The sequence below is a fragment of the Andrena cerasifolii genome, chromosome 6 (assembly GCF_050908995.1).
Source record: "Andrena cerasifolii isolate SP2316 chromosome 6, iyAndCera1_principal, whole genome shotgun sequence".
In the NCBI taxonomy this organism is placed as follows: Eukaryota; Metazoa; Arthropoda; class Insecta; order Hymenoptera; family Andrenidae; genus Andrena; species Andrena cerasifolii.
The window spans coordinates 13,545,427-13,572,101 of record NC_135123.1 but is presented as its reverse complement, the minus strand read 5'-3'; the positions used below and the strand labels follow the sequence as shown (position 1 = coordinate 13,572,101).

Genomic DNA, 26,675 nt, shown 5'->3' with positions numbered 1-26,675 from the left:
AGCAAACGTGGTCAGGTCGGGTACATTCCGATCCTTCTATTAAAAAATTGAAATGCATTCATGATGGGTGATGAAGACAATTTTTTTATTTTGTTCATAACTCTTTTTTGGAGGGTGGTCAAACGAAAATTTTTGATGGGCAAACGTGGGCAAACGATGGACAAACGAATGCCGTTGAGTTTTTCCAAAATTTCGAATTTGGGGGTGCTATCTTCACAGACCTGCCGCAAATGTATAAATTGTTTCCGCTGTGCTTTAAGATCCGAACATATGAATGAAAGGCGGAAAGGGACACGACTTCGATCGAAGATATGCGTAAAGATAAATAAAAACTGTCGCTTTTGGTTTTCTTTTAAAGATAATACATTTTTGTTGGTCCGAACCTTCATAAATAACCATTATTATTAAAATTCTGCTTTATTTCATTAGAAGGCAACTCTTATATCATAGTAACAACTTACCCCAATGCGATAACAACTTGCCCCATATAGGGGTAAGAAGTTCCGCTTCGATCAGCCACAAATAAATTACTTTCTATGGGAAACCTATTACAATATATTAAACACAAGCTTAAAATCAGAAGATATAATAAATTTAACAAGAAATTAGTCAATAGTGAAGAGAATAACTACATTATTTTCCAGTCATTTTTTATGTTTTATCGAAATCGGAACTTTTAGCCCCGGCCTCCCCTACTGAAATTTTGCACGTACGCTTCGGCTACAGGAATTAAAATAAAAAGAAAAAAGCTTCTTCGGAGATGTGGCCTCATAAAATGAGCTAAACAGAAGAATCTAATGTTCCAGGATTTGTGTTTCTCGTTCCACTTATTGACATTATTAGTTTGTCGTAAATTTAATTTGCGTTTAATCATGGCGTAATTAATTTTTCTTCACGCTTAAATGCCCGCTTCTCCGCGTAATTACCCCGCACAATATTGAAACCCATCCCGACGAACGCGCTAAAGGTACTTTGTTCCGAAATTAATCCGCAAGAGGCTGCCGAATTTACCCTTTTCGCCGGATCGTCTCTTTCCGCCGTGGCTCAGGCGAATTGCGACCCAAGTCGTCTCCCGTCTGACAGGAAAGAAGATTAGATTACTTAGAACTGGCCCCTCGAGTTCAGCCGTAAAGAGGTTTATCGCGGGCTGACAAGGGAAGAAACGTAGGAAGAAATTCGACGCGTCGCTTGTCGATGTCGTAAAAGTGTCTCAGTGTTCGTTAGCGTGGGAAAAGCCACGGAACAACAGCGTGGGCGTTAAGAAAAGTCGAGTTCAGTAAACTTTCGAATGAAACGGTTGAGTTATCGATCTTCTCGTTACGTCACGTTACCCCTTTTTTCACCTGCCAGACCGCCTACAGTCGAACTACGTACAGTGTGCACTCGCGTTTATGTCGCACAAATGATAGCTGGTGCCGATGGGCTATTCCGCATCGATCCGTCCTAGTGTGAGTTTTCGCGGAAGAATTTTTAAACGGGGAAGAAACCGGCCCTTCCGTAAATGCACGCAATTCCGCGGCGAGCGTGAACTTTGTTGTAATCTGATTAATGCGCGAGAGCAGCTGGACGCGAGATTTATATTTGCTGAAAGGCTTTAAAGTGTACTCGACGCGATGGGAAAAGTGGGGCGATGAAGCGGATCTTTATGAAGGGTTTCGCGAAAGCGCAAGAGAAGCTTTGAAGCTGAAAATTGCGGAATATTCATTTTCCATTTCTACCGAACTCGCGATGCGAGCATTTGCAAGAGGGTCTCCGGTTCTTATTGACGACCCCATTTCACACATTTCTCGCTTTGGAGGATACAAAGAAACGACGCTGCCACGCTGGGGTTGCTAATCAATTTCATTGAACTTTTGCATCGGTTAGTGTACAGTAAAAACAGTCGGGCAATTCCCAAGCAACATCAAATATTTTTCTACAATATGCCCCAAGGTACACCAGTTCATTCACTGGTTACAGTAGGTAATTACACGCGTTCTTCAGCTTCTGCCAAAAATTTCAGATATCCAGGCTTCGAAGCTCCGCGACCCGATCAGAGCCATTAATTCAGATTTACAATAAAGACCAGCCGTTAATTGGCAAAATGATGGTCGCCCAGGTGATTCCATTGTATTATCGTACGATTAACGACAGCCAGATAGCGCGAGGGGGTGTTGTCGCCAAGTGCTCGTGAATCGATAATTCATCTGTCGAACGACCCAATTCCTCATTTACGACCATCTGAGTGCCATGGTTCCCGTCTTGATCGATGCAAGTCGTCGATCTAATCCTTTCCACGAAGATGCTGGTTCAGACCCCCAGAAGACGTTTCACCAGATAGCCAGGGAAAGCGTAGATCGCGCAGGCGAATAGCAAGACGAGCAGCACGCACGTCAGGCAGCATATTATCCTCCACTTGTAATAGCGGCAGACCACAAAACGGAAGGCTTTCCACGGGTTCCGAAACCACGAGAACGAAGTGTCCGGTCGACTGTAAATTACAGGGAACAGGATTTACTCGCGAGATTGATTTTAGAGTGAAAAATCATCAGCGATGCCTCGAAATCGGTTTAACTAATGCAGATTCCGACCGTCACTGCTGCACGTTTAATCGTGCACCGAAGGTTTAATGGTGGCCAATGAGGAGTTTAATTACAGCAGAGAATCAACAACGGCTGGGGGAACGCGGGTACTATTGACCGTTTGAATTCTGTTCTGTGTTAAGGGACTGTTCGCGGTATTGCTTGCCTATTCGCTCGGTCTTCTTTGATAAGCCTCATACATATTTATTAGAGATGGGACTGGGGGATTGAGGATTAATTGGAATGTAGGTTCGGTGTGTTTTAAAATTTATGATAGAAAAATCTCGCGCGGATAGTAATTTGATCAGTCTTTGAATATTCAGTGTTAGCACCGTGATTCGAATACTAATAGGACGCGAGCTAATTTTATCAGTCGACGTTTCTTTGCGCTGAAACCAGACAGTCACAGATTCGAGTGGATAATGCTGGATTGTCCAGGAATACGTTGCCCAACGTAGATGACCTGATTTAACTCCCGAATTATCTAAATTACCAGTTTCGAAAATCCACCAAAAGGATGAAAATTCGATGATAACGAGTAGTTTTCTATTTCGTAATTAAGTTTCTTACTTCGGAGGGGGAAGACTCTGGGGTGGGTCTCTTCCTCTGCCCGCAGGCTGCCCGTCGGCTTCCGTTGCTGGCAATATTGACATTTCCAGTTCGACTTTGCCCTGAATCGATACATTGCTCCGCGTGAGTCTACTTCGGCGTATCACGATTATTTCATAGCAAAAAGTAGATTAATATTTCATAGCATTCGTGACTGGAAAAGGAACATTTCGAGCAAGAGCGCTTCGATGGCAACTGAAAGCTCCGAATCTACCAGAAGCTACTGTAGTCGAATGTTACAGTACAAGATAATAACGTTCGCTTCCATAAACGCTAATGATTAGACAGATTTAACGAAACGCACCGCCTGAACGAAGTCCCCCGTTCCAACGCTGCTGACAAATGGCCACCACGCCTTGATCCGTGTCAGTTTGAACAGATCAGTGGCTGGTAAGCTGGGATTGAGGAGTTTCAGGGTGCAATTCTTCGAGTTTGCGCTTCCCCGTGGCATTCTGGACAGATCCAACGTCAGGGCACCTAGGAACAGTCGATTTTAACTAGCTACGTGGTTTCCGTTCCGCTCGTTGGCGATTGTTAATTAACGCCGGGATTCGAGTGGTCCGGCATACCGAGGAAATCGTCCGGAGAGAAATGATCGCTGTCCCAGACTTGCAGATACAATTTGCAGGGCAGTTTGTCCTCGGTTTCACTGGTGCTGAAGACAGATATCTTTCTGCGAACGATCATAGCGCGCTCGCCCTTCGAATACGTGACACGATATACGAATCTCCAGTTGAAGTTACCCTCGCCGTTCAGGGAATTGTAATGGACGTCGGTCTTTTGGTAATCATCGTAAATAATCCAGCTGGAATCGATCGTCGGATATCAGAAAATATGTCGCGTTCCACATTGCTGCAAGAACTCCTGGCTTCTTTCCCCGGTCTATGGTTACACTGTCTACCTATCCAGTGTACTTTAAATTTTAAGCGCTCGAGTATTTGGAGGCAAATTTATCGAATCCCAGATCCCCGATAAACCTCTAAAATCCTTTCGGCGCAGCTCTCTCGAAACGGACGATTTAAAAGATACACATTTATTTGTCGGCGGCATCCTCGAGCGTACCCTTTCACGAAAATATCGGAGCTCTTCTCCCCCGTAAGAAATTGACTTTCAACGAGAGGCACGTCCTCGGTATTCCAGACGATCACGCGAATTTCATATTCCACTGGTACCGAGGGAGTGATGTCTACCGGCGGTTTCGGGGGTAGCTCCTCGGATTGGAACATGTCGATCCAGAGTTCCAATTTTCCCTGCAACATCGGACGAAAATGCGGATCACGCTTTTAGAACTGGCCAATGAATATTTAGGTAGGCGAGAGACCGTCCAATTTGCGAATGTCGCGCTCGAGGCATTCTTCTGATAAATCAATCGGCTAAAGGAGCCCCAAGTGCTTTTAGCCGGTTGAAAATTCAGTGCCGACATCGTTTCCAAATCTATTTCGGTTCCACATTAGTGCCCAATCAGACATTCAGGACGCGCATTCCGAATACCAGCCGCAATTCGTTTTATATACTCCACAGCAGCTTTGTTCCTACTCGCATATTCAGCTATCGAATGAAGAAAATCGTTTCTTTCATCACCTGCTCCAGTCCAGGTTTCGCGATGTTAAAAAGCGGCCTCCTTTCAACGTGCTCGGGCACCAAGGCACCCCCGCAAATGGGGAAGTCTTGCCACTGGTGAAGTACATTCAATGCCATGCATTCTTCTCTCTCTGAATAGGAATCATTTATCATTGATATAAAAAAAAAAGAAGATTCCGTTCGACACGATTCCCATGGCACTTATACCCGAGCGATTAATTTTTAAAAACGTACCGACTCCGTCTTTCGGACGGTTATCGATAAAAGGGAATCTCTTGCGCCCTATTTTCACGTAATCGTTTCTATATTCGGGTGCCGGCAGGTTATTCCTCCTGCAAAGCTGCTCGAGTATCAGCGTCGGCTTCTCGCGATCCCTCCAACGATTGTAACCGTCCACGCTATAGACCCTCGATATGCCGCAGGTAGCGCGGTGCCTGCTGTAGAATCGATTCTCCAAGTCGATCTTGGTCTCTCCTATCAGGTCATCGCCCGAAGTCGCGTCGTAGTCCCATACTTGCACGATCAACGCGTAGTCTCGAGGAAAACTGGCCTCTATCTCGAACAGTCTAACAATGTACGTTGAAATTGAATAGGTTCCCTAGCTTCGTGAATTTCAGTCGGCGTTTCATAGTGATTGAGTGTACTTGAAGAAAGACATCTAGTAGAGAACATAATGCTAAGGTCTGACCGATCTTTAGCTTCCCAAAGGAGAGGGATACGTAGTATCGCATTAATAGATCAGTATCATGCCCCTAATTTATTAAAAGCTAGACAAAAGATGGCAATGCCCCAAGAAACCGTGACAAAGGGTCACCAAAATTGAAACGCCCGCCTACCGTCCAAATGTCGGATTTAGCTGGTTAGGTATATAATTCTTGTTGTCGTTGATAAACGTTTTCCCAAGCCTGACGCACAGATACGGGTCAGATTTTCCGCTCAGGGGATCGTTCGGCTGTAAATTAATGCCTATGGGAAAGATCGATTCGTTACCATCTACTGTTCTACTCCTTGCGGCTAGGAATCTACGAGGACGCGTGCTTGTCGATGGACTCACCCCTCACGACGTAGAGTCTGACCAGAAGCTTAACTGGCTCTGGGGACGGATAATCGTCGCACAAACCGTTATCCGCGCTCCTGCCGCTACGCGTCTTGCATGGAAGATTGTCTGGATGCGGCCAACGATACACGCAGATGCGTCCCTGCGAATAAATTTCACATCTCCATCCACGAAATGCTACCGATTGACAAATGAAAGCGACGAATTTTCGGGCCATGTTAAGGGGTCATTTCGGTTAGACGAGTTGTAAAATCGACATTTTTTTAAATATTTTTCGAGAGTACATATCCTCAAGAATGTACTGTTAAATTTTTACGGAAAAATTCCGATTATTTTAGCTTCTACAGAGGCAAAAAAAAGAGCCCAGAGACTCGACCTCTATAGATGAAAACTTTGAACGCGTTTTTTTCGGAACGTCATTTTTTCACATCGTGAAGATAAAAGATCAAAATCTATCGAACAGATTGCTTTATAACTTTTACTGCTTATTCTGCACACCTATGACTCTCACAGGGACTAGAACCAAGTATTTTCATTGAGTCTAACCTACTTTTAAAAACAGTTTTCTTGCATTTCGCCCCGTCATTTTGCTAATTTTTAAGATAAATCACTAATTATAGTCCAAGCGATAGCGAAAGTCATACTGATCAAGAACTGTTTAGATTTTTGGGTTTAGATAAGTCTAACAGCTGAAATCGCCTTCACGAGCGAGGCATAAATTTTTAAACATATCATCAAGACCGCTTTCAAATGCATTTTAAAAGCAATAATTGTATTACTTTTATATTTTCTATTTGCTGTAGAAGTGTAGTTGAATAATTAAAAAAAAGTGTTATTCCATTACCATAATTATTTTCGTCGCGATAAATTCCTAAAAATCGCTGAATTTATCGGCGCGCTAACCGGAATGATCCCTTAAGGAGTACCACTCGCTAATGATTCTCGAGCACTTTGTTTTTATGAAACATGCTCGTTAATCGACATTTTTCCGCGGCAATTTCCAAACGATGAAATTAAGCCGAACCTTGAACTTTCCAACATAATTTTGGCTGTCGTAATCGGGATTCTCGACTTTCCGTCCCTTCCACAACTCGAACGTCCTGAGGCGATCCTGGAAACCGGCGAACTGCGGCTGCATCTCCAGTTCTCCATCGTACACCTGTTTTCCGATCAATGAGACAGCTGAGCTGATGAAAATACGCTAAAGCGTGGGATACCTTGAACGTCGCGGCGAGCTTGCGATCTTCAGGAAGAATGCTGCCTAGCTGTCTGCTCCTCTCCTCCTGAAAACGCCTCCTTTCATTGCGGGGGTCGGTGGTAAATTACAAATATCGGATCATCCGCTTGACGAATTCTGTCGACTCACCTCCAGGGAAGCGAAATATTTACTCCACCAATCGAGCGACTCGTCATCCATGGAACCTAGTGCTCTCATCGTCTTCTCCTTCTTTCTAATCCCAAACAGACGGGCTAGAAGTGTCTTCACAGATCGTAAGATCTTCTGGATCCGCGAGGAGACATCTTTCCCAGCCATCCTCTTGAATGGGATTAGTTCTTTATTTTCGTCTTTTGAAGGGTCGTAATCAATCGACAGGGGCACTTGGGGGGAAATCATTAAACGTTACATTAGACATTAAAGATCGAAGGAAAGCGTTTGTACTCTCCCTGTATATTTTTCCCTGGGGTATCGAAGCCGCGTTTGCCGTTTGAGTGCGGGACAGGTTGATTGACAAATCCATTAATAACCGAACCGTGGAGTTAATTTTGGCTCGTGCCAGTTCGGAGCCAGACAGTTAGCGTTTTTAGACATTACTCGAGTGTCGGAAAAAAACGTTTATTCCCGCGGCGGGATAAATGTTCCCGTGAACTTTAATTAACAAAGTTCCTCGGTTGCGTGCAGGCTGGAACTGGATTTTCCATAGCGTTATTAACTTGTGCAAGGAAAGTTGCGAAATCAATGTATGCGGGCTGTTGAACGACCGAACTCAAATATTTAGTAACTTTTGAAACGCTGGGAAACCAGGTTATTACGCTCAAACGTATGCTCATATGTTACAGTAGAAGTATGCCTGGGAAGAAATTATTTCTACGATTGTTTCTTCTAAACAAAAACTCACGAATGGTGGCGGTCTGTCTCCTCGTCCAAGGAGATTTGAAAATCGATTTCGCCTCGTGTATTTCTGCATCGTAATCCTCCTCAGTTATTAATTGCTCCAGGAACACATGAACGCTCGGTATGATGCAAATCCCCGCGTACTTGAAGCAGCCGAACCCTCGCGAATCACAAGCTTTTATCGTGATGCAGGGGTAATAGATATTCAGCTCCGGCATATCCTTCGAGAAATTTATACGTCATTCGAATTGATATCGAAACGTATCTTAACAGTGGCAGGAAACACCACTACGAAAAACAGTTCAAACTAAGAGGAAAAGAATTGTTTTTCACTCGCGTATCAAATATTTCCACTTCACTGATGCTGGGTTTCATTTCTCCCTGATCCCTCTCAGGGCTTGATGTATTTAAGACGCAATAATAATAGTGAAGAAAGTGACAGTAGTTACCAAGTCGACCATAATGTGAGGCTCCTCGAAGTTACTGAACTTCTTGGCGTTCTCCATCACCTCCGACTTCACCTGGACTCCAGCGCATTCAATAATAATCCTAGGCTTAAGCACCGGCAGGTAACATATCTTCTTCATGTCCCGTACACCCCAAAAAATAACTTCGAGTCTGAAGCTCGCCATTTTCGGCCTGATGTCCACGGGAATATTGTATATCGCGCCCTCTTCCGAAGGGTCTATCGCCCTGTCCACGTCTTCGTCTGCTTCCACCTAACGGGGCATACAGATTTTCATTTGCATTTCTTGAACTAATTTCAGCTTGTCCTAAGTCAGATGCTAGTAAACGAAATGTGGTGGCTTTTATAAAATGGGGATTTTCCCATTCATGCTGCGTACGCGTTACTATTTATAAATCTAGGCAGCAGGGAAACGGCAATCTGGAAATTAATCCTTAAAAATAATGGCAGAGGGACTGCGAAGGGAAGGGCTGGGGAGGCGGTGGTGCGACGTGAATATCGATTTGTATCACAACTCTCACCTCTATGAGCTCGAAAGCAGCGAGCACGGAGCCGCTGCAATCCCTTTGCGATTTAAATTTGTACCACTCGAGTTTCGGAGGGAAATCAGGCGGCGAGTAAGTTTCCTTCGCGAGTTTAACTAATGGAACGGCTGTGCATCTTCCGCAGAACTCCGTGGTGCCCTGAGAATTTCGATTTGCGAACGGCTCTAGGTAAAGTGTTATAACTCGAAGCAATTCGTAAATTACTTTGACGTCAGGCTCGCGGCGTAATTAAACGTATCCACGAACGTGCAAAGTCACGATGCGTGCTTGGGGATGAATTAGCAACGTTACTCACGCATATGTCCTGATCGAATACTTGCAGGACTATCTTGGGTGGGTGCAGCTTCAGGTGCTCTTTCGTTCCATGGACGGTCCTCGCTGGTAGAATCAGAGTCTGATCCCAGAATGGATCGAGGGTCTGCTTAAGAACCTGAAAACGCAGATGAGTTCGCATGCGCTTGACTGACTGGTAGACAGTTTAATTGCACCCGAGTAGCGTGCCGCGAATTTGGGAACTTGTTTACAATGGTCGCAGTAATTCGTAACAACAAAACTTTGCTCGCTTATCGGGAATCCCGGCTGAATTATCGGCAAACCAAACTTACTTTTGTGGCAGCCGTGTAACCGTGAAACGCAACGCATACAAAAGGATCCAATAAGCCAGATGCATCCATCCCAGGATCAAAGCGACCTTGGAATATATGAGCGCGTAATTGGAACGCCTGCAATGCAAAACACGGATGTTCCGAGGAACTAACACTGTTTCGTTCGAAATATTGCGGGATGAAATGGCGCTAGAATTTCTGGGTCGCTATCAGTCGTAACGGAAACCGAGATTGTCGTGCTCAGTCAACGATTTTGGCAGTCGTCATAATTGCAACTACTTAGAGACTGCGAGGTCGTTCGTCTCAAGTTTTAATGATCCGCTGATCCCTCTGATTGGTTTGAGCGAGACTAGATTCAGCAGCAATGCTATCTCCGCGATGAAAGTTTGTTTTCAAACGGGAAGTGGGAATAATTTGAAAGAGTGAAAAAGAATTTCAACGGTTAAAGCGCGCATTCAATTGCATTTAGAAAGGCGTGTTCGCCACGGGATTACTTTGCACTCCCACAAAGGTTTCAATTACTTTCTGCGTTACTGTTGGAGTGGATGGATACTGCCATTACGATTCATTTCTTTAACGTCGGCAACCTCGTTTAACGAGAAACATTTTAAATACATTCCCCGCCAATTTCTTACTCATTTAAATTTAAATATCATCCTCGTTACCATCGCCGTGATAAATTAACAGGTTTCACGGTCTTAAACGAATGATTCGTGTAACTAAAGATCTCCTGCTGGATTGTAGCAGATAATTTCTGAACAAGCTCGTGCAATGTAATTAAAGCGAGTTCTATTAACTTGCAGTGCGAGTAAAACTTAAATCTACGAATACTCAACGTGCCCAAATAACGTGACAAAATAATTAGAATTGACTTTTTCTCGCGAAGAAGACTTGGGAAGAACCACTCTCCTTTTGACCCTACAACCTTTCGGTTCTGTCATTAATTAAATCCGTGTCATCTCTGAATGAAGACCGCGAGACTCGACCCTGTTCCAAAATTTCAATAAAGAATTCACGTCGTACCGAGGATTGAGTGTACTCCAAAAACTTTGGGAATGAGTCGACACCCGTTTCATAGTCCACTTCGTATCCTGGGGGAATCGCGGACCAGCAGCTACCAACGTATTTTGCATTCCCAAGCCAGAGGAAAAGCTCCACTTTGCAGGCCGCGTAATCAGCCTCGACATCTTCTCGCGGATCCCTCATGAAGATAATCATCTTTTGGCCACATTTCTTCCCTCTCGCCGCCGCCTCCTCCGAGTAAATAATTTCCTTGGCCATCAGTCGTGCGCAGGCCACACGTTTCGAGCCGGCTATCATCCAAACGAAAACGTCGGGGAGACTGTGCTGTGGCTGATAAATTCGTAATAAGTATAGACTGCTCTCGGAGACTCTGATTCCTCCATCGAGTTACTCGCGGCATGGGCAAGCTTAAATATTTAAAGGATTCGGAATACGAATTTCCACGATGAAAAGAAGTCGATGTCTCTGCATTCTGCTTTCAATGGTGATTTCCGCTTTGAAGCCTCCGAGCTGCGCAGGGAGAAACAGGAGCTTTTATTACTCTGTTCTCCTTTCCATCTCATAAATCACTTTCCCGTATCTCGACCAAGCATAAAAAGAGGGAACAAGGAAAGTTTGAGCGGTTTGTTCAAAGGCTCTTCTGGAACCCCAAGAAAATCCCAAGACGAGGAAAGAACAACAGGAATTTAAATTAAATATGTCCCTCCCCCTCAAAAAAAAGGTTCTCTGAAAATTCTCCAGGAAGGCAGAAGTTTGTAAGAATGCTCGTGGATGTTATTTAACTTGGAAGATTAATCCGATGAGTCCGTAATCGCAATCAAGGTTAAACTCCAGTCGCCGGTTTCTCGATGGAGTTCCATTGCCCCCCGCAGCGATTTTTTTCTCAAGAAACTTTGGAATAACCAGAGCTCGACTCACGTCTTCCTGTAACTTCTTCACTTTTCCTAGATAGTGGTACGCGTGCGCCATCGCGATCCTCAGGTAGTGATTGCTGGGAAGTTCCCCGTCGATCTTGATTCTCTTCAGGATAGTCTCGATCTCTTTACGGCAGAGGTTCACGCGATGTCGATCGAGCTTCGTGGTGCCACCATCGTCGTCGTATCGACCCGCGTCCAACGTATGCAAATAATGGATGCAGTGACTCTTGAGGGCGCGAACCGTTTCGTTATACAGCTTGTAAGCTTCCGGTTCCTCCAGCGCCACGAGGCCGTCCAGTTCCTCCAACCTCCCTTCCTATCGCGGGGAATTAAAATTGCCCTCGTATCGCTGCCCCACTTCGGAAACAAACTTTGCCGTTTCCCGTAAGCCGCGGCTGTTCGATTCGAGATTGTAATAAAATATTTCTTTGGGCCGAGGGAAGTTCGTCGGATCGAGCAGCGATGCTACTTCACGGATCTTTACTATTTCAGAGCGTCGATGGTCGATGAATTTGCACCGAGCTCTTAGGGCGCTTGTCGTCGAAATCTCGACTCGTGGACATTTGTGACAAGACTTTTAACACTTTTAATTACTTAAGTTGGTATTTGAATATTCTATGGGCCGCTCAGTGAGTACCCTCCTACAATTGGCACAGATGGTGGTTTTCCAAGAATCTTATAGAATGGCGAAGTGTAGAGAATTACAGATAGACCGATCCATCGACAAGCATCGAACGAGGAGGACTTACAAGGAAGTCAGCAATGAAAGCCAGGCTATTCCTATTGTGCATCCTCCACTCGAGGTTCGGCCACCAGGACTTGACGTGGAGGCAGGGTTTTCTCGAGCCAAGTGGCAGATAATTATATTTGCGATCCAACGATCCGGTCATTCGTGGCGGGGTTCCGCTCTCAAAGTCCGGTCGCCGCTCCGGTATACCGTTTCCTGTTGAAAATTAATCACATTTTACGGAGGGTGCCGCGCACGACGCAAACTTCCCGAGTATATTAACACAAGTAATTGGGAGGCCGTGGACAGTGGGAATGGAGGCTCGAGTGGTAACATAGATCTCGACCATGCGAAAGGACTCGTCGAGGAAAGTATGCACGTGAATTCAATACCGTCGTTGGTGTCCTCGAAGCATTGGCTGTAAGGGAATTGTCTGTTGCCTGCGTTCCCGACGCTAATCTCGAAGCTTATTGATTTCGACGAAAATCTTCGACGATCGATCAGGCTCACGTCGTACAGCACAGCAACCAGGCAGTACTCGTCTGTATCCCACAAGCTTTTCTTTGAGAAAGAGAATTATTGGATCATGTTAGCGTTTCTTAGCAGAATTTAGTTATCCAAGTACTTCAGCATTGAATTTGGAATCCCCAAGAAGGCTCACTTTCCAGTGAGTTATTCATGAAATTCACGAAGAAACCCGCAATAAGTTTGCAGTAGAATGGCTCAACGATGAAGGGAATCGACGGGGCAATCTCGTTAGAGACGAAAATCGATCACAATGGACGTACCTCGATGATAGGAGCCGTGGGCTCTGTTTCGCTACTGATACCGGGCGACGCTTCTGGGTCTTCCATCTCGGTTTTTAGGGAGAGAAGAACTCTGCCGCAATAGAAAGGAAAGGATGTCGAGCATTTGCCGAAACAGTTGTTCTTTTCTGCTGACCCACAGCCGTAGAAATGAAGGAACGATGGCCCGAAAGTCGGCAGGAAACCTTATAAATGTGGCGAGATAATACATCAAGGTACTTTATATTTTCGCCCCTGGGAAAAAGTGAATGGCCACATAAAGGACCTTTCCTCTTTTTATCAGACAACTAGGACAATTTATTCCGCAAATATTTATCGCGCAATCAACATTATTTCAGCCTCGATCGCCTCGTTCAATTTCGTTAGCTAGTTATTTGAATTTCGTTTATGCGACAGCTCGATTTTTGCGTGTTCGGCTCTTTGAGTCGGTATAACTTTAGGGTGCATCTCTGGTATCGACATGCTTACCCATTCATTTAATAACGCATCCCCATTAGTGGAGAGATAAATATTTGAAAAGAAGTAAGATCGTCGCGAGGTATGCTCACCGTATTCCCCAGAGTGCGATATCCTGCTCATGTTAAGGACGTAAGAAGCCACCACGCATGTTTGACAGCTGTTGATACGATGCTTTATGGCAATTCTGACGCGTTGACAGAGGGACGGAAACATTTCCTTGAATGTGATTCTCTCGTTAAACCTCGGCCCGTAAGTCTGCCATGCTTCGCTCGTCGATCCCTGCGAATTCTCTCGATAATTCCCAACCGTGTGCATGTGCGTGCACCTCGGAAGCTCGATTAGATCAATACAAGAATTATTTGCTTTACGGACACCGTACAAGCACCCCGTTTACAGGACGCGCGAAGGGGTGCGCGAATGGGTGATTTCCTCGTTTCCGAAGTAGAAATATCTTTCGCGATATATTTTCGAAAACACGATTTTTTTAATCTCTATTTACCTAGTTCATTCTGCAACCACGAGGTGTTTTCCTTACTGCACGCGATAAATCGAAATTTAAAAGCAACAAAAATTGAGTGGACGTGGAACGAGGGGTAATAAGCAGAGTGAAGTATAGAAAATAACAAAGAAAACGGTGAAAAAAAGAATTTATAGTGTGTAAAGTTTAGAAAGACGAATTACACTTTTTGTTCGACTGTGCCGTAAATTGCTTTTCACCTTGCTTTATTTGCGGTTAACGTACCTTCATCCCAGCAAACGATATTTGCACGTATGGGTTAATATTCTGGAAATCGCTTTTCACGCACACGCTGCTCATGTCGGGCAGCCCGTCCGCCCGATAAATCGCAAAAATGTAGCGCGCGTGCTGTCTAAAGAGCAGGGACTCGCCACCAACTGGCAGCAAGAGGTTCCTGTGATTATTCGATCTCCGTTAAACTCCGATCTAGCTAATGTCGCGAAATCGGGGCTGGCCCGAAATCGATTTCGCGCGACACGTCGCGCGGAACACGATGTGTAACATTAAAATGGATGCTGGAACGCGGCGATATTTCCCGTCACGGTGACGGCAGGATGCAATATGTATGTAGATGAACTATTACGCGAAGGAATTATGAGAGAATAAGTAAAAAATGTGCAGCAACAAGGGAGCTCGAACATTATGAATCAATTTAATATGCAGTTCCTTAGCGACAGGTATTCGAACGCTGTTCATCTGTGAGATTCGTCGAATATAAATTCGGAAATTCGGCTAGGGGTTTGGTAAGATAAATATTCGAGTGTCTTTTAATGGAAATTCCTAGTGCGCAGTGATTGGAAATTGACTATCGATTTGGACTGTAATTTTGGCACAGTAGCCGTTTTAATCTTTCCAAATTCGATTTAAATTGCATTATCTCGTGATATTAAGATTTCACGGGTTTTGGAGGCAAGAATTTTATATGAGAATATCCGAGTTGAGCGTTGCAATTTATATGAAACATACTAGAGGTTGGATATACGTTCAGGATTCAAGCTTGATGTGATAAATATTATAGCACATTTTAATAGGATTTGTATGAGGATGATGGATAGGTGAATTACCTATTTGACGTATAATTTTAGTACAGCTGACGCTTCAGTATCTTTGAATTAGATTTATGGTGCCGTGTGATCGTTTTAATTACTCCGCGATGTTAAAATTTCATGCTAAGGATGTAGATAATATTTTCGTAGACAAATTTGTTTTGGAATAGTTCTTCAAATGTGATCTTTGTAATATTAATTATTTCGAGCTTAGGATTGAAAATTACCCTTCGATGTCGTCTTCACCCTCCGTCTCTGGATTTACTTTCATTTTCTCCCCTTTTACATTAATTGCGATGTTGCATTTAACGTAACCATTAGCCCCTGCAGCGAGATCCTTTGGGTTGGTCAGCATCGCCCACTTATGATAGTATTGGCGATCTATCCAAGCAAATGTGCAATATTATTAAAATTTATTTAGCAAGACTTTCAATTTTCCCCATGAGTCGTGAAACTATAAAAACAGTTAGATATTTTGGTGCACCACCTGGTTGGTCCCATACTAGGGCAACTTCGAAACTCGTGCTGCCATGAAACTTTAGGCGAAAGTAATTCTTCAAATATACGGCTATCATGATTTTAGTGCTCAACAGTTGATCCAAATTGCAGAAAAGGTCGAATACAAAGTACTGAAATTCATTAAAATTTTTAAAATGAACGTGGCTAACAGAACCTCTTCAAACTACTGCTTTACGATATTACGTCGTTGTAAACTGGCGTGTCGGTTCTTTCACGAACCACAGTTTTTCTCTTTTGATTGCCCACTTTGACCACCACCATGGGATTCGCATTTTGCGGTAGATACCTCGCTTCCAAAATTGTTATGCAAACTTGATAAGGGTTGGATCGAAATCGTCTCTGACCCATCGTGCCTCGATATATTATGAATTTTTCTTTTGTTTTTTGTTTAATGTATCCTCCCTTTGTTTTGCAAATTGCAATTAACGCCAAGTGTATAATCAGGTAATAAAACGTAAAATTAATTGAATTCGAATATGTTCACTAATAGGCAGCCATACATTTAATGTAATAGTGGTTTCCCACTAATTACATTCGCAGTTTCAATTCTGAAACGTCGTGCATAAATGTTTGTTCATCGGCAAAGTATAGGAGAGGCCTATCACCCAATATAATGTTGTGTCACACGCAGGGGGGCTCGCGATAGATTTAAAATATAGTGCCTCTAACTTTAAATATTTTCGATAACATTTAATTTTAATTCCTACCATTCGCGGCATTGTAATCTCACGAGGTATAGGATAGACCTATCAACCAATGCATTTTTCTGTCACCGATTGGGGGATCCTAGAACCCCCTTACCATTTTAGTGTCGCATGCAACGTTACCGGTGAAGTCTCGAAACAGATTGCAACGTTACGCGCGGTAGGAATTAGAATTCAAGAAGTGTGAAACCACAGACGAGGTATAGAATAGACCTATCAAGCAATGTATTTTCGTGTCGCCGGTTTAGGGGGTCCTGGGACCCCCTTGCCATTTTAGTGTCGCATGCAACGTTACCGGTGAAGTCTCAAAACAGATTGTAACGCTACGCGTGGTAGGAACTAGAATTAAGCACGAGTAAAACTAGTTTATGTTTTGAGAGTCAATGCCCGCGATTTACAAATGTTTCTGTTAGAGTAACAATTTAAAAATCGTCTTATGAACATATTTCGTTCAACGGAAAAGAACGGAGGAAGAAAATAAAACGATATCACATTCGTCTTTTAACCTTGCTGTCCTATTCCGGTTTATTTAACGCAAAACAAATTTATTTAACATACAAATTTATGTAAACAACAACATTATTTGTGGAAGACATGCTTTCATGATGTAACGTGGAATACCTCGCAAAGGAATTATGACTTTGTATAGTTCAATAAAATGCTGAAGCAGAGAGGACTTTAAAAATTGTCAAAAACTCAACAGTTCCTGTATCTCGCTGAAATATTCCAACTTGCACTTATTCTTCCATCTTAACACTATATTCGTATTCTGGGGTTCGGTAGGAACAATCGAACAACATTTTAAGTTACATAGTATTGCAAGTTAAAGAAATTCTTATATACGACTAGAATATTTGACAATCGCAGCCATCGGCTCGGTTCTCACCGATTACCAGGTCTCACCGCGAGGAGGTTGCTGCGCTTGGAGACCCGTAGAGAGATAGATGGAATCAAAGTTCCATCGATCTCCCTGTACATGAAGCCTACTAAACCAAAGAGATGGATGGAAACAAAGTTCCATCGATCCCTTCGGTTTAGATATAGAATCTAGGGAACTGCCAAGCAATCACTCGATTAAAAGAAATTCAGGAAAGAAGGAAAGGCGAAGGGTAAGCATGAAACAAGTATTGGACGGCGCAGCTCCTACCACCCTGCTGTCCAAGTCGAAAGGGAAAAGCCCTCGGCGCCTCCCAGACGATTCCTGTTGCTCCGATGCGACTCGTCAGGAGCAAACACTTGACCTGACTCAAGCCGTCCAACACGGAGATTGGGTAATCGAACCGGGTGACTTCCGCAGGCAGTGTACCAAAAGGTGCACCCCCTACGTCCGAAACTTTTCCCTTTGCACAAGAACACCAAGGGATGAAACTGATCCACCCATACCGATTCCATGCTCAGTCACTTGCTTCCGCAAACGGAAGCAGCGGTAACCTCCTCATCACAGATGAGGAGCCAATAAACGAACAACAAAGTTAATGATTTAGTAACTGCTTGGCAATTTTACATGGGACCTTAAATACTTCATACTATAATAAATTAGCCTAGGCTTCCTTAGATGTCTTCTTTCACTGTCACTTTGCACGATCACTTTTCACTATCACTTTTCACTATCACTTTTCACTATCACTTTTCACTATCACTTTTCACTATCACTTTTCACTATCACTTTTCACTATCACTTTTCACTATCACTTTTCACTATCACTTTTCACTATCACTTTTCACTATCACTTTTCACTATCACTTTTCACTATCACTTTTCACTATCACTTTTCACTATCACTTTTCACTATCACTTTTCACTATCACTTTTCACTATCACTTTTCACTAGTTTCTTTTTAAATATATCGTGTTATTAACTCCATTCCCCGAGTAACGGTGAACCTGAAAAGCTGAAACAATCAACTACTATATGTTAGTAACGGTGTGGTCGGCCTGGAAAGAAATTAAGGAAAAGCTTATTGAGTTGGAGACGATCGAGATAATTTCGACCAACAGCAGAGCACGCACTAGCATGCAAAACCACCGCAGAGATAAGTACTTGAAGGAAAGAGTGACAGAAGTCACAAAAAACCATCGAAGACATAGACGAGATGAAATGAATCAGGGAAAACCATCGAAGACATCGACGAGATGATACGAATCAGGGAAAACCATCGAAGACATCGACGAGATGAAATGAATCAGAGAAAACCATCGAAGACATCGACGAGATGAAATAAATCAGGAAAAACCATCGAAGACATGAAATGAATCAGGGAAACCATCGAAGACATCGATGAGATGAAATGAATCAGAGAAAACCATCGAAGAAATTCACGAAAATGAAATAAATCATTTAAACCCATCGAAGAAATGCATGAAATAAAATAAATCATGCAAACCCATCGAAGAAATACACAAAATAGAACGACTCGCGCAAAATTCTCGAAAGTATGCATGGAAATAGGGCAGATGATGGAAAACGACCGAAGAAATCAGATTTGACATTCGCAAAACAATAAAATTTTAAATGACTTACCGAACCCCAAAATTTCATCAGCACCAAGCGAATAAACGAACCCAGGCCAGAGGGGCGAGAGGCTGGCGGAAGAACCAGGGTTGAAATCCTGACCAGGTCCCCAGCAAGTTCAGCAGCTCCGGGGGGAGGGGGAGGAAGAACCAGGTCCCCAGGAAGTCCAGTGGATCCAGGTGGCTCGGCAGCTCCAGGGGGGAGGGGGAGGAAGAACCAGGGTTGAACCCCTGACCAGGTCCCCAGGAAGTCCAGTGGATCCAGGTGGCTCGGCAGCTCCAGGGTTCCCGGAGGTCCTTTAAGCCCGGAGGACCGACGACGACTGAGTACATGAAGATCTGTGAGCTCCTTATGTAGACTTCGAGGAATGATGTCCCCCGATCAAAACAAGGTCGACGGTTAGTTACAATTGCGAAATCCAGCGAATTCTTCGGCAAAAATGGATTTTCGGCTAAACTATCCATTCCAGTGGCTATTGCTGTGACAAATAATGTTAACAACATTTACACTAACCGCCCAGTATAAATTATTATTAACTATAATCGATAGAACTCGAGATATCAAGCAATTTGTAACATTTGGCCTTGGATTTGCAAATGATTTTCTGCGCCGACTGAATTCTCTTTTATTCTCAATGTTCAATCGTTCGATACATTAATGTTAATGCTTATACATATCACGTAGTATTATTTATAATGTATAAATACGTTTTAGTTGAACTTAGTGTAAGTGAATAGTTGCAGGAATATTTGGAGAAATATGAGTGAGTATTCAAGCACGCACACACCTTTCAGCATTTTAACACATTTCAGAGTAGTTGCTGAGTTGGACGCTCTTCATGAGCAGATGCCACTACATTCAGTCCTCAAATTATGGGCCGGTAATACAGTTGGGTGGCGACACGAAGTCCCATAAGGTGATAGGTCTATTCTATACCTCGTCTGTGGTGATATTGGAAAACTAGCTTGTTTCTCCGCTGGTAAAAGGATAGCTTTCTAAAAAATTTCATGGATTTGTGCATAGGTAGCGATACCATAAGCTGCTCACTTAGGATGACTGAAACATAGATATCTACAGCGTAGAATTTCGGGAGAAGCAAGCTCTGAAGGTAAAAGAGGAAGCAGGCAGGGTGGCCAATAAAACAGAACGAGAGCGGTCTCTGTTTTATCGACTATGTTATTGACTTCAGTCTGCCCTGTCTGCTGTAACTTCCTACGATTTTACTGTGCCTTTGACTAATAATTGTTGAACAGTTTGACAGTAAAATAAATGATATCTACATCAGCTAAAAATTCTAGAAACAACACACTAGAGAATAAAGGGGAATCATATTTTTAATCACCACTTCATTACTTATTTTAATTAACATGACAAAATAATTCAACCAAGCGTGCCACTGTAATCGAAAATCTGCAGAGTTGCAATGTCCACGAATGCACGGTGCGTCGAATTTAACGCTGACTTCTCGAAAACAATTTTTCCAACTTAGTGAACCGGATAACTAAATGAATCCAATTAAAACTGCCCCGCGAAAATTTCATGAAATCTTCCGCCTACCTTGCAAAATTTTCACGCGCACAATTCATCGAAATCTTTTCTGTTGAACTTGAATGGTACGCGTGGACGTAAATTAATTATCGCAGAGGAGGATCGTCGAAAACGTTCCTTGTGAAACGTGTAGATTAAAATCGAGTCACTGGGTCTTGTATGTCGCGAATTAATGACGAGTCACCGGAAACCGTGACGTGTAATTTTCAATTTTTATCCACGATTTCCGTCCGACAAGAGAGACCCCCGTGTAGTGGCACTTTCACCCTCAGTTTCGCGTCACCAGCTTCGAAGGCTAGCCTGTCAGGCACAAGTGTGTACTTCACACGTCAATTTGCGTAGCGACGTGTAAATAAAAAAAGCTGCGCGATGACGCGCTTCAACTTATTTCCCGATTGTCACAACAACGACTATCGATCGACGCATTAAAATTAATTCAGGCGACTCGTGCGTTGATTTACGCTCGCACCCATATTTTCATTTACAATTACTGATATATCATTTCACTGAATAGAACGATTCAACCGAACCGTGCTTTGGAAATATTCAGGAAATTCCGCAATATAATTCGAGAAAGCTTATTAGAGACTTATAAAAAATAAGGGCTTCTAATCGCAGGAAATTCATGTCGAACTTCAGAAATTTAAAGCGGTGAAGCCTATAATCCAAATTATTTTTACTTTCAATCGGCCCTGAAGGATGGAAATTTCATATTCGGCAATCTAATATCCATCAGAGATAGTGTTGTATTCAATTGGTGTTCGCCATTAAATTTCCCGCGTCACGAAGGCTGTTCCCTAATATTGTCAGGAATCACGGTATCGGTGACACGCGTCGCAGATATCGCGCGCAGATAGAAACGTCACGTTTCGCCCTTAGCCCAGGCTCAGCCTATGGGGGCGTACACGCAACAGACGGGTGGAATAGCGAAGGGCGTGCGCGCAATTCAGACGCTATTATAGGCACGCGGTTTATTTCGACACGTGTCTTTAGCGGGGCTCGAATTGCAGTCGTTTGGTATCCTAAGTACGAACTTCCGACGCGTTGCCGCAAATCGTGCTGCACATTTTCACTAATTGTCCCCGGTGATTTACGGAGAAATACCCGCGAAATCAAGATTTCCCGGGAATGGAAATTACACCTCCAAGTCTGGCCGAGGTTTCCCTTTGACTCGTCGCTTCCTCTCAAGCGATTTAACTTGGCGCACATACTAATTGCATACAGTGTTGAACAGTGACGGCTCACTGCACCTATTGATTAACGAGATGCCAGCAGCATCAGTCAGTATCAGAATTTAGGAAATCGCGATTCTAGCCTCGTCTGAAACGTCGCCAGAGTCAATAGCCGCCAAGAATGGGAACGTGTGAACGCTGCTAATAGCACGGAATTATCATCTAACCGTCGTTCCGACCAGTAAGGACGCTGCAGAGCGGGGAAAGAAGGATCCGACAGGGGATGAAGGCAGAAAAAACTTGTATTCCAGCACGCATTAGCGGTAGAGGCTTGTAAGTTAACCCCGCTAACTGGTGGAGGACACGAGCGCGGAGCGTGCCCCCTGTGGGGGTTACGCCATTGGGGGTGTTCGTTATATTCCGAGTCCTTTTGAAAGGGTCACGTGCCCGCGGCGTCCCCCTCGAGCCGATATCGTATTTGTACAACACGCATCCATTATTGCAATCCGGCTGTTTGTGTGTTTTGCGCGCTCTTTGTACGACGATCCTCCGCTTGTGCCCTCCCCACGCGACGCGCCCGCTTGCCCGCTCACCCGCTCACGCACGCCTTCGTTTTCTTTCCGTGGAACGGCGCCCTCTCGGCTTTTCGCACACTTGTCCTGCCGCTGCGAGCGAAACGCGGGCCCATTATTGTGCCGTGAAACAATGAGCACTCGCGATCGACGGACCACTCGACGTGAAGAGAGAGAGAGGGAGAGAGATGGAGAGAAGAGAGAGAGAGAGAGAGAAAACCAGCTCTTTCGTTTCGCCGGATCACGTGGGAAAACGTCGTCGTCCGCGTCGCCTTTTTTCGGATGAAAGGGAGAATATCGATGGGAGTGCTCGAGCGTACGCACGTGGGAGAAGTCAGGTTTTCGAGATCTTCGAGGAAGGTTCTTGCCAGCCCCGGGGGGATCAGGCTCGATGCACTTTGAGGATTCAACGCTTCGCGGACCTTGCTTTCGTGGCTTCGAGTACGCTTTACTGGCATCGATCTCCTTTGATAGAGGGGAGTGGAGTTGCCCGGACTAGGTTAACCCTGCTGTACAGCTCCTATACTTCTAAACATAGGATCAGACGATATTCAGAAGGTAGAGTCCCCTCAGACCCAGCTTCCACTTTGTTACCGAAACCTACGTTAACAAGGTTCCGCAATAACAGTACCTACGTACGAAATCCTTCCTCCGAATCCCAAATTGAAGCTTCATCGAGAGAGACATCTCGACGACAGAGACGACCATGGTCAGACCTGGTCACAGAGTAACCGGAGCAATTGGAAGTATTGGGATGCCTCGTCACCGTGGCATCGCGTTTGAGCCTACCGAGAGGGATTCGCGTAGCGCTCTCCATGGGTGGCTGCGGGCATTTCGAAGTGAGCTCCATCGTCTAAATAGCGGAACATTATCCTATCTCCCGCGGTGGAGGACGCGAGGCCGTGTGGTACCTGCTCCGTCCGGCGGATATCATCTTCCTTCGTGCAGGATGGCTGCCCCGGTTGTCGTGTCCATGCTCGAGCGTGGATGATGGGATGACGGACCGCGGGCGTGTCCGAGTAGCCGATACCGAGGCGCGTGATCGGGAGACCTCCCGGGGCCGACCACCCTCGAGGGGCCACGAGGGTCGACTTGTTAGCCAGACACAACGGGCCCTCGAACTAACGGAGCGCTCCTCCAGCGCGACGACAGCTCCGAGCCGACAATGTTTCTGCGAGGCCAGCCGAGAGAACGCTTTGCATCGGCCGGCCTGCATCAGTTCTCTCGTATTCCACGGGTTCGTGACTCCGTTGGAAGATCGACGATTCGGTCGAATCGTATTGGAGCACCGGGAATCACCTGGCGAAGTTTTGTTCGCCTTCGTGGATCGTGGGTGGTGAGCTAGGGGACATCAGGGCCAGTCGAGGCTCGGGCGTACAATGCGAGATGTTGATTGCCAAGGGATGATGCGGAGAAAATTGCACTGGTCTAGTAGGAGATTCTACTTGCAACCTGCCTTCTGCTTAATTACGTATGTGATACGCGGATCTCTTTTGCGACAGTCAGGCTTTAGGTCCACTGATGAACGAAGGTACCACAAATAGCTCGGGCTGCCCGTTAACTCGGACGCGTCATTTTTTGAATACGATATGAGGTGGAAGTTCCAGAAGCAGCGGTGAAATTTCAACGAGTCACCGGGAGATGTATTATCCGTTGGCCGCTATTGATCGCCCGCGCTGTTTCAAAGGGTTTCGGCGTCGTTAAACAAATTTTTAAGGTATCCCAGGGGACTCCTAGCTCTCTACGAAAAAATGTTATTATTGGACGGTTTCGACCGAAAGCGAAACCGTGTTCGTCGAACCCGCCTTAATGAAGGTACATTCTTCGCTCGCCCTCCGATCAAGATATCTCCCGTATAAATTGAATGCTTTTCACCGAAGCTCAATCAAGCCGTGCGCGGTAGTCGAAAAAATACTACTGGAGAGTACGATCTCGATTAGAGGGGACCCCGATGGTCGTGCTGCGGCGTGCCGCGCCGAACTTTGTCTCTTTTCCCGCGATTATCTTAAAAACGAGACGAGTTTGTTGCGAACAGCGACCCCCCTGCACAGCGGAGGTGTACCTGTGCCTCGAATCAACTGAAAACCAAATGAATGCATTCGAGTTACGGAATCTGTCTCTTCTTACATTCGTACTTTGTTGATGACCAATTTCAAAGAGGACGTAGCCACGATTCGAGGGGAATTTGTTACGAGTACATTAATCACAGGCGGCTGAACTTAATTTTATTTTCTGTTTCATAAATTACTCCGGAGGAAAAGTATGATTTGAGGTATCGCTCAATTTCCATGGATGCAACCGCGCGTAACTCGTTCGTCCACTTAAAAATCCTGGATAGAGAGGAGTGAAAGTGTCTAGGGGAGAGATAGAGAGACGGAGATAGCAGAGAAGAAGATTCAGTTTAGTCCTCAAATACCGTACAAACGGAATGTCTTAGGACACCGCCCACGGGCATGCTAACGAAGCTTAAGGTCGTTATACTCCTTTTAATTAATGGCCACTCTCGTCTTCTTCCGCCCGGCCTTACTCTCGCTCTCCGTCGTTCGCGATGGCAATCGCCACCTTCTCCGGTTCCTCTTTTTCTCGTCAGTTCAAGTGCACCAGTGGCATAAAGTGACTTTCGAATGGAGAGCTCTGATCTCGATTTTCGGCTAGAATTGCCAGTCTTCCCTGGGCAATATTTCAACTATGAATCTTCGTCTGTGGTCCAGTGTATATATCCGATAAACCGCGTGGCAATGTTCTTTATCTTCTACAGTCGAGACGGAGGAGTTGTTAAGCTATGTTTATTCCAAGAGTCTTTCTTAATCATCTGCCCAAGAAAGTGTGTCTCATCGCAAAAGCATTTCCGTTGCTCCTGAACTTCATCTCCCGAATCCGCCTATTCTCACGGAACGAGCGTAAACAAGTGCAGGCGAACGCGGAACGTGTGGCCAAAACCTGATTCCACGCGGGCATTATGCCGGTCCCTCCGGAAGCCGCATTTCACGATGCCACGGTCGGAGCGGGGCAAAGCGTAATCAACGCAAGCACGCAAATTAAAGTCTCGTCAGGCTCGACCTCCCTTCGCGCGTCCCACTGACCTGATTTCGTTTCCACGCGAAAAAAGGAAGCCGACAGACCGGGGGTCTGTGGGGCTCCGATCCATCCGACAGTCACCGTGAAAAAGGGAAGAGCTGCGGGGAGCAGAAGAAAGAAGCGAGGCGGATGTAAAAGGAAGGCGGAGAAAGATCACGGGATAGAGGAGAACGAAGAAAGGACGAAAGAGGAGTAGGCGGAGGAGGAGGGTAGGATGAAAGAAAGAGAGACACTCGAGGAGAGCCTGGCGGCCGAGAAGAAGGAAAGGGAGCAGAGTAGGAGGGGTACAGAGAGAGTGTTTAAGGGAGAAAGACGAGGAGATGGCTGGCGGAGAGAGGGAAAGAGAGAAAAAAGGGTCAAACTCGTTTTCGTTTTCGTCGCTAATTAGACTCGTTAACCGCCTCTTCTGGCGTAGCAGGCGTAGCCATAACCGGGCGACTTCTCTTCGGCTCTCTGAGAGGCCGCCGAGAAGCGAACGGAACGGCCACCAATGCTCGGAGGCTAGTTTGTTCTCGTCGCCCAGTCCTCCAGGGTGCGTTTGCCTTGATCGCCCCTCTTGGCTATTCGACATGCGTGCAGCACGCGAAATTGCAGCTGCACCCGGGGCTGGCTGCCTCTCTCCACCTTTCCTCTCCCTCTCTCTCTCTCTCTCTCTTTCTCTCGCTCACTCTTCCTCCTTTCTCGTAGTGTGACCGATTCCACGTGTACATGTGTGTCAGGGAAAAGCTTCGAGGTTCGACGCGACACCGGTGCTGTTGCTGGTGGTGGTAGCAGTGGTGGTGGTCACGATGGTGGTGGTGGTGGTGGTAGTGGCGGCGGTGATGGAGTTGACGCGGGATGCTCGGTTTTCACGAAACTCCAAGAAGCTATGATAACACCCCCGGTACCTGTTACATCGAAATTACGCCAGCAATCTCGTATTCGCAGGTGGCCGGGTTACGCGTGTGACGAAAGAACACTTAGGCCTCATTACGTCCGGCTGGACCGATTGGTCATCCCGATGACGTCCGTGATTGTATCTGTACGTACGCTTTCGGATCGCTGTTATGTCGGTCGGTGACGTTAACACGGGTGCCTCGGTTCGCTCGCAGCGCGAAAACTGTGACACTGGCCTCTTTGAGACAGCCTGACGGTACCCCGAACTCATGTTCAAGCTTATTATACCTCAGGAAAGAAATGGTCATCTACCAAACCGTGGTATCTTGATGACCAGCTGTATGTCACGAGACCATGAAACCTTGTGGAATTAAACAGCGTAAGTGGACAGAAGATCGTGGCACAGATTATCGCTCCGTCCGGCTCTCCGCAGTTGAAGCCTCAGATAATCAGTTTTCGAGGATTCCCCATTGCTGATCCGACCGTGGGGACGCTGTAACACAGAAATGGCGGTGGAAATATCTGTTACCAACCGTCTGGACGGCGATGACACTTGCGATGGCTGTCACGGCTGCCCGGTCGTCCCATTGACTCGGCCACTATTCTGGCTGCATCCCTTCAAGGAAAAGGTCGATAATGATCGCGTCAAGCCGCACGAGCT

At 45.3% G+C, this 26,675-nt stretch overlaps 1 protein-coding gene and 1 long non-coding RNA gene across 2 annotated transcripts in view; one reads left to right on the top strand and one right to left on the bottom strand.

Annotated features, from left to right (window-relative positions):
- Positions 1 to 26,675, top strand: part of LOC143370185 (uncharacterized) — a 63,458-nt gene that overhangs the window by 8,714 nt on the left and 28,069 nt on the right. The window lies entirely within an intron of this gene.
- Positions 1,883 to 15,977, bottom strand: LOC143370031 (otoferlin). The gene is made up of 27 exons (XM_076814627.1): positions 15,735 to 15,977; positions 15,520 to 15,661; positions 15,260 to 15,413; positions 14,212 to 14,380; positions 13,559 to 13,748; positions 12,993 to 13,195; positions 12,597 to 12,765; positions 12,227 to 12,420; positions 11,479 to 11,793; positions 10,561 to 10,890; positions 9,538 to 9,654; positions 9,228 to 9,362; positions 8,909 to 9,070; positions 8,371 to 8,640; positions 7,926 to 8,142; positions 7,175 to 7,407; positions 6,986 to 7,091; positions 6,833 to 6,954; positions 5,806 to 5,950; positions 5,588 to 5,717; positions 4,986 to 5,317; positions 4,752 to 4,882; positions 4,233 to 4,420; positions 3,740 to 3,975; positions 3,475 to 3,647; positions 3,132 to 3,232; positions 1,883 to 2,470 (listed from the first exon to the last, which is right to left on the bottom strand). The coding sequence occupies exons 1-27, from the start codon at positions 15,897 to 15,899 to the stop codon at positions 2,290 to 2,292; spliced, it is 5,010 nt and encodes a 1,669-aa protein (XP_076670742.1). The 5' UTR covers positions 15,900 to 15,977; the 3' UTR covers positions 1,883 to 2,289.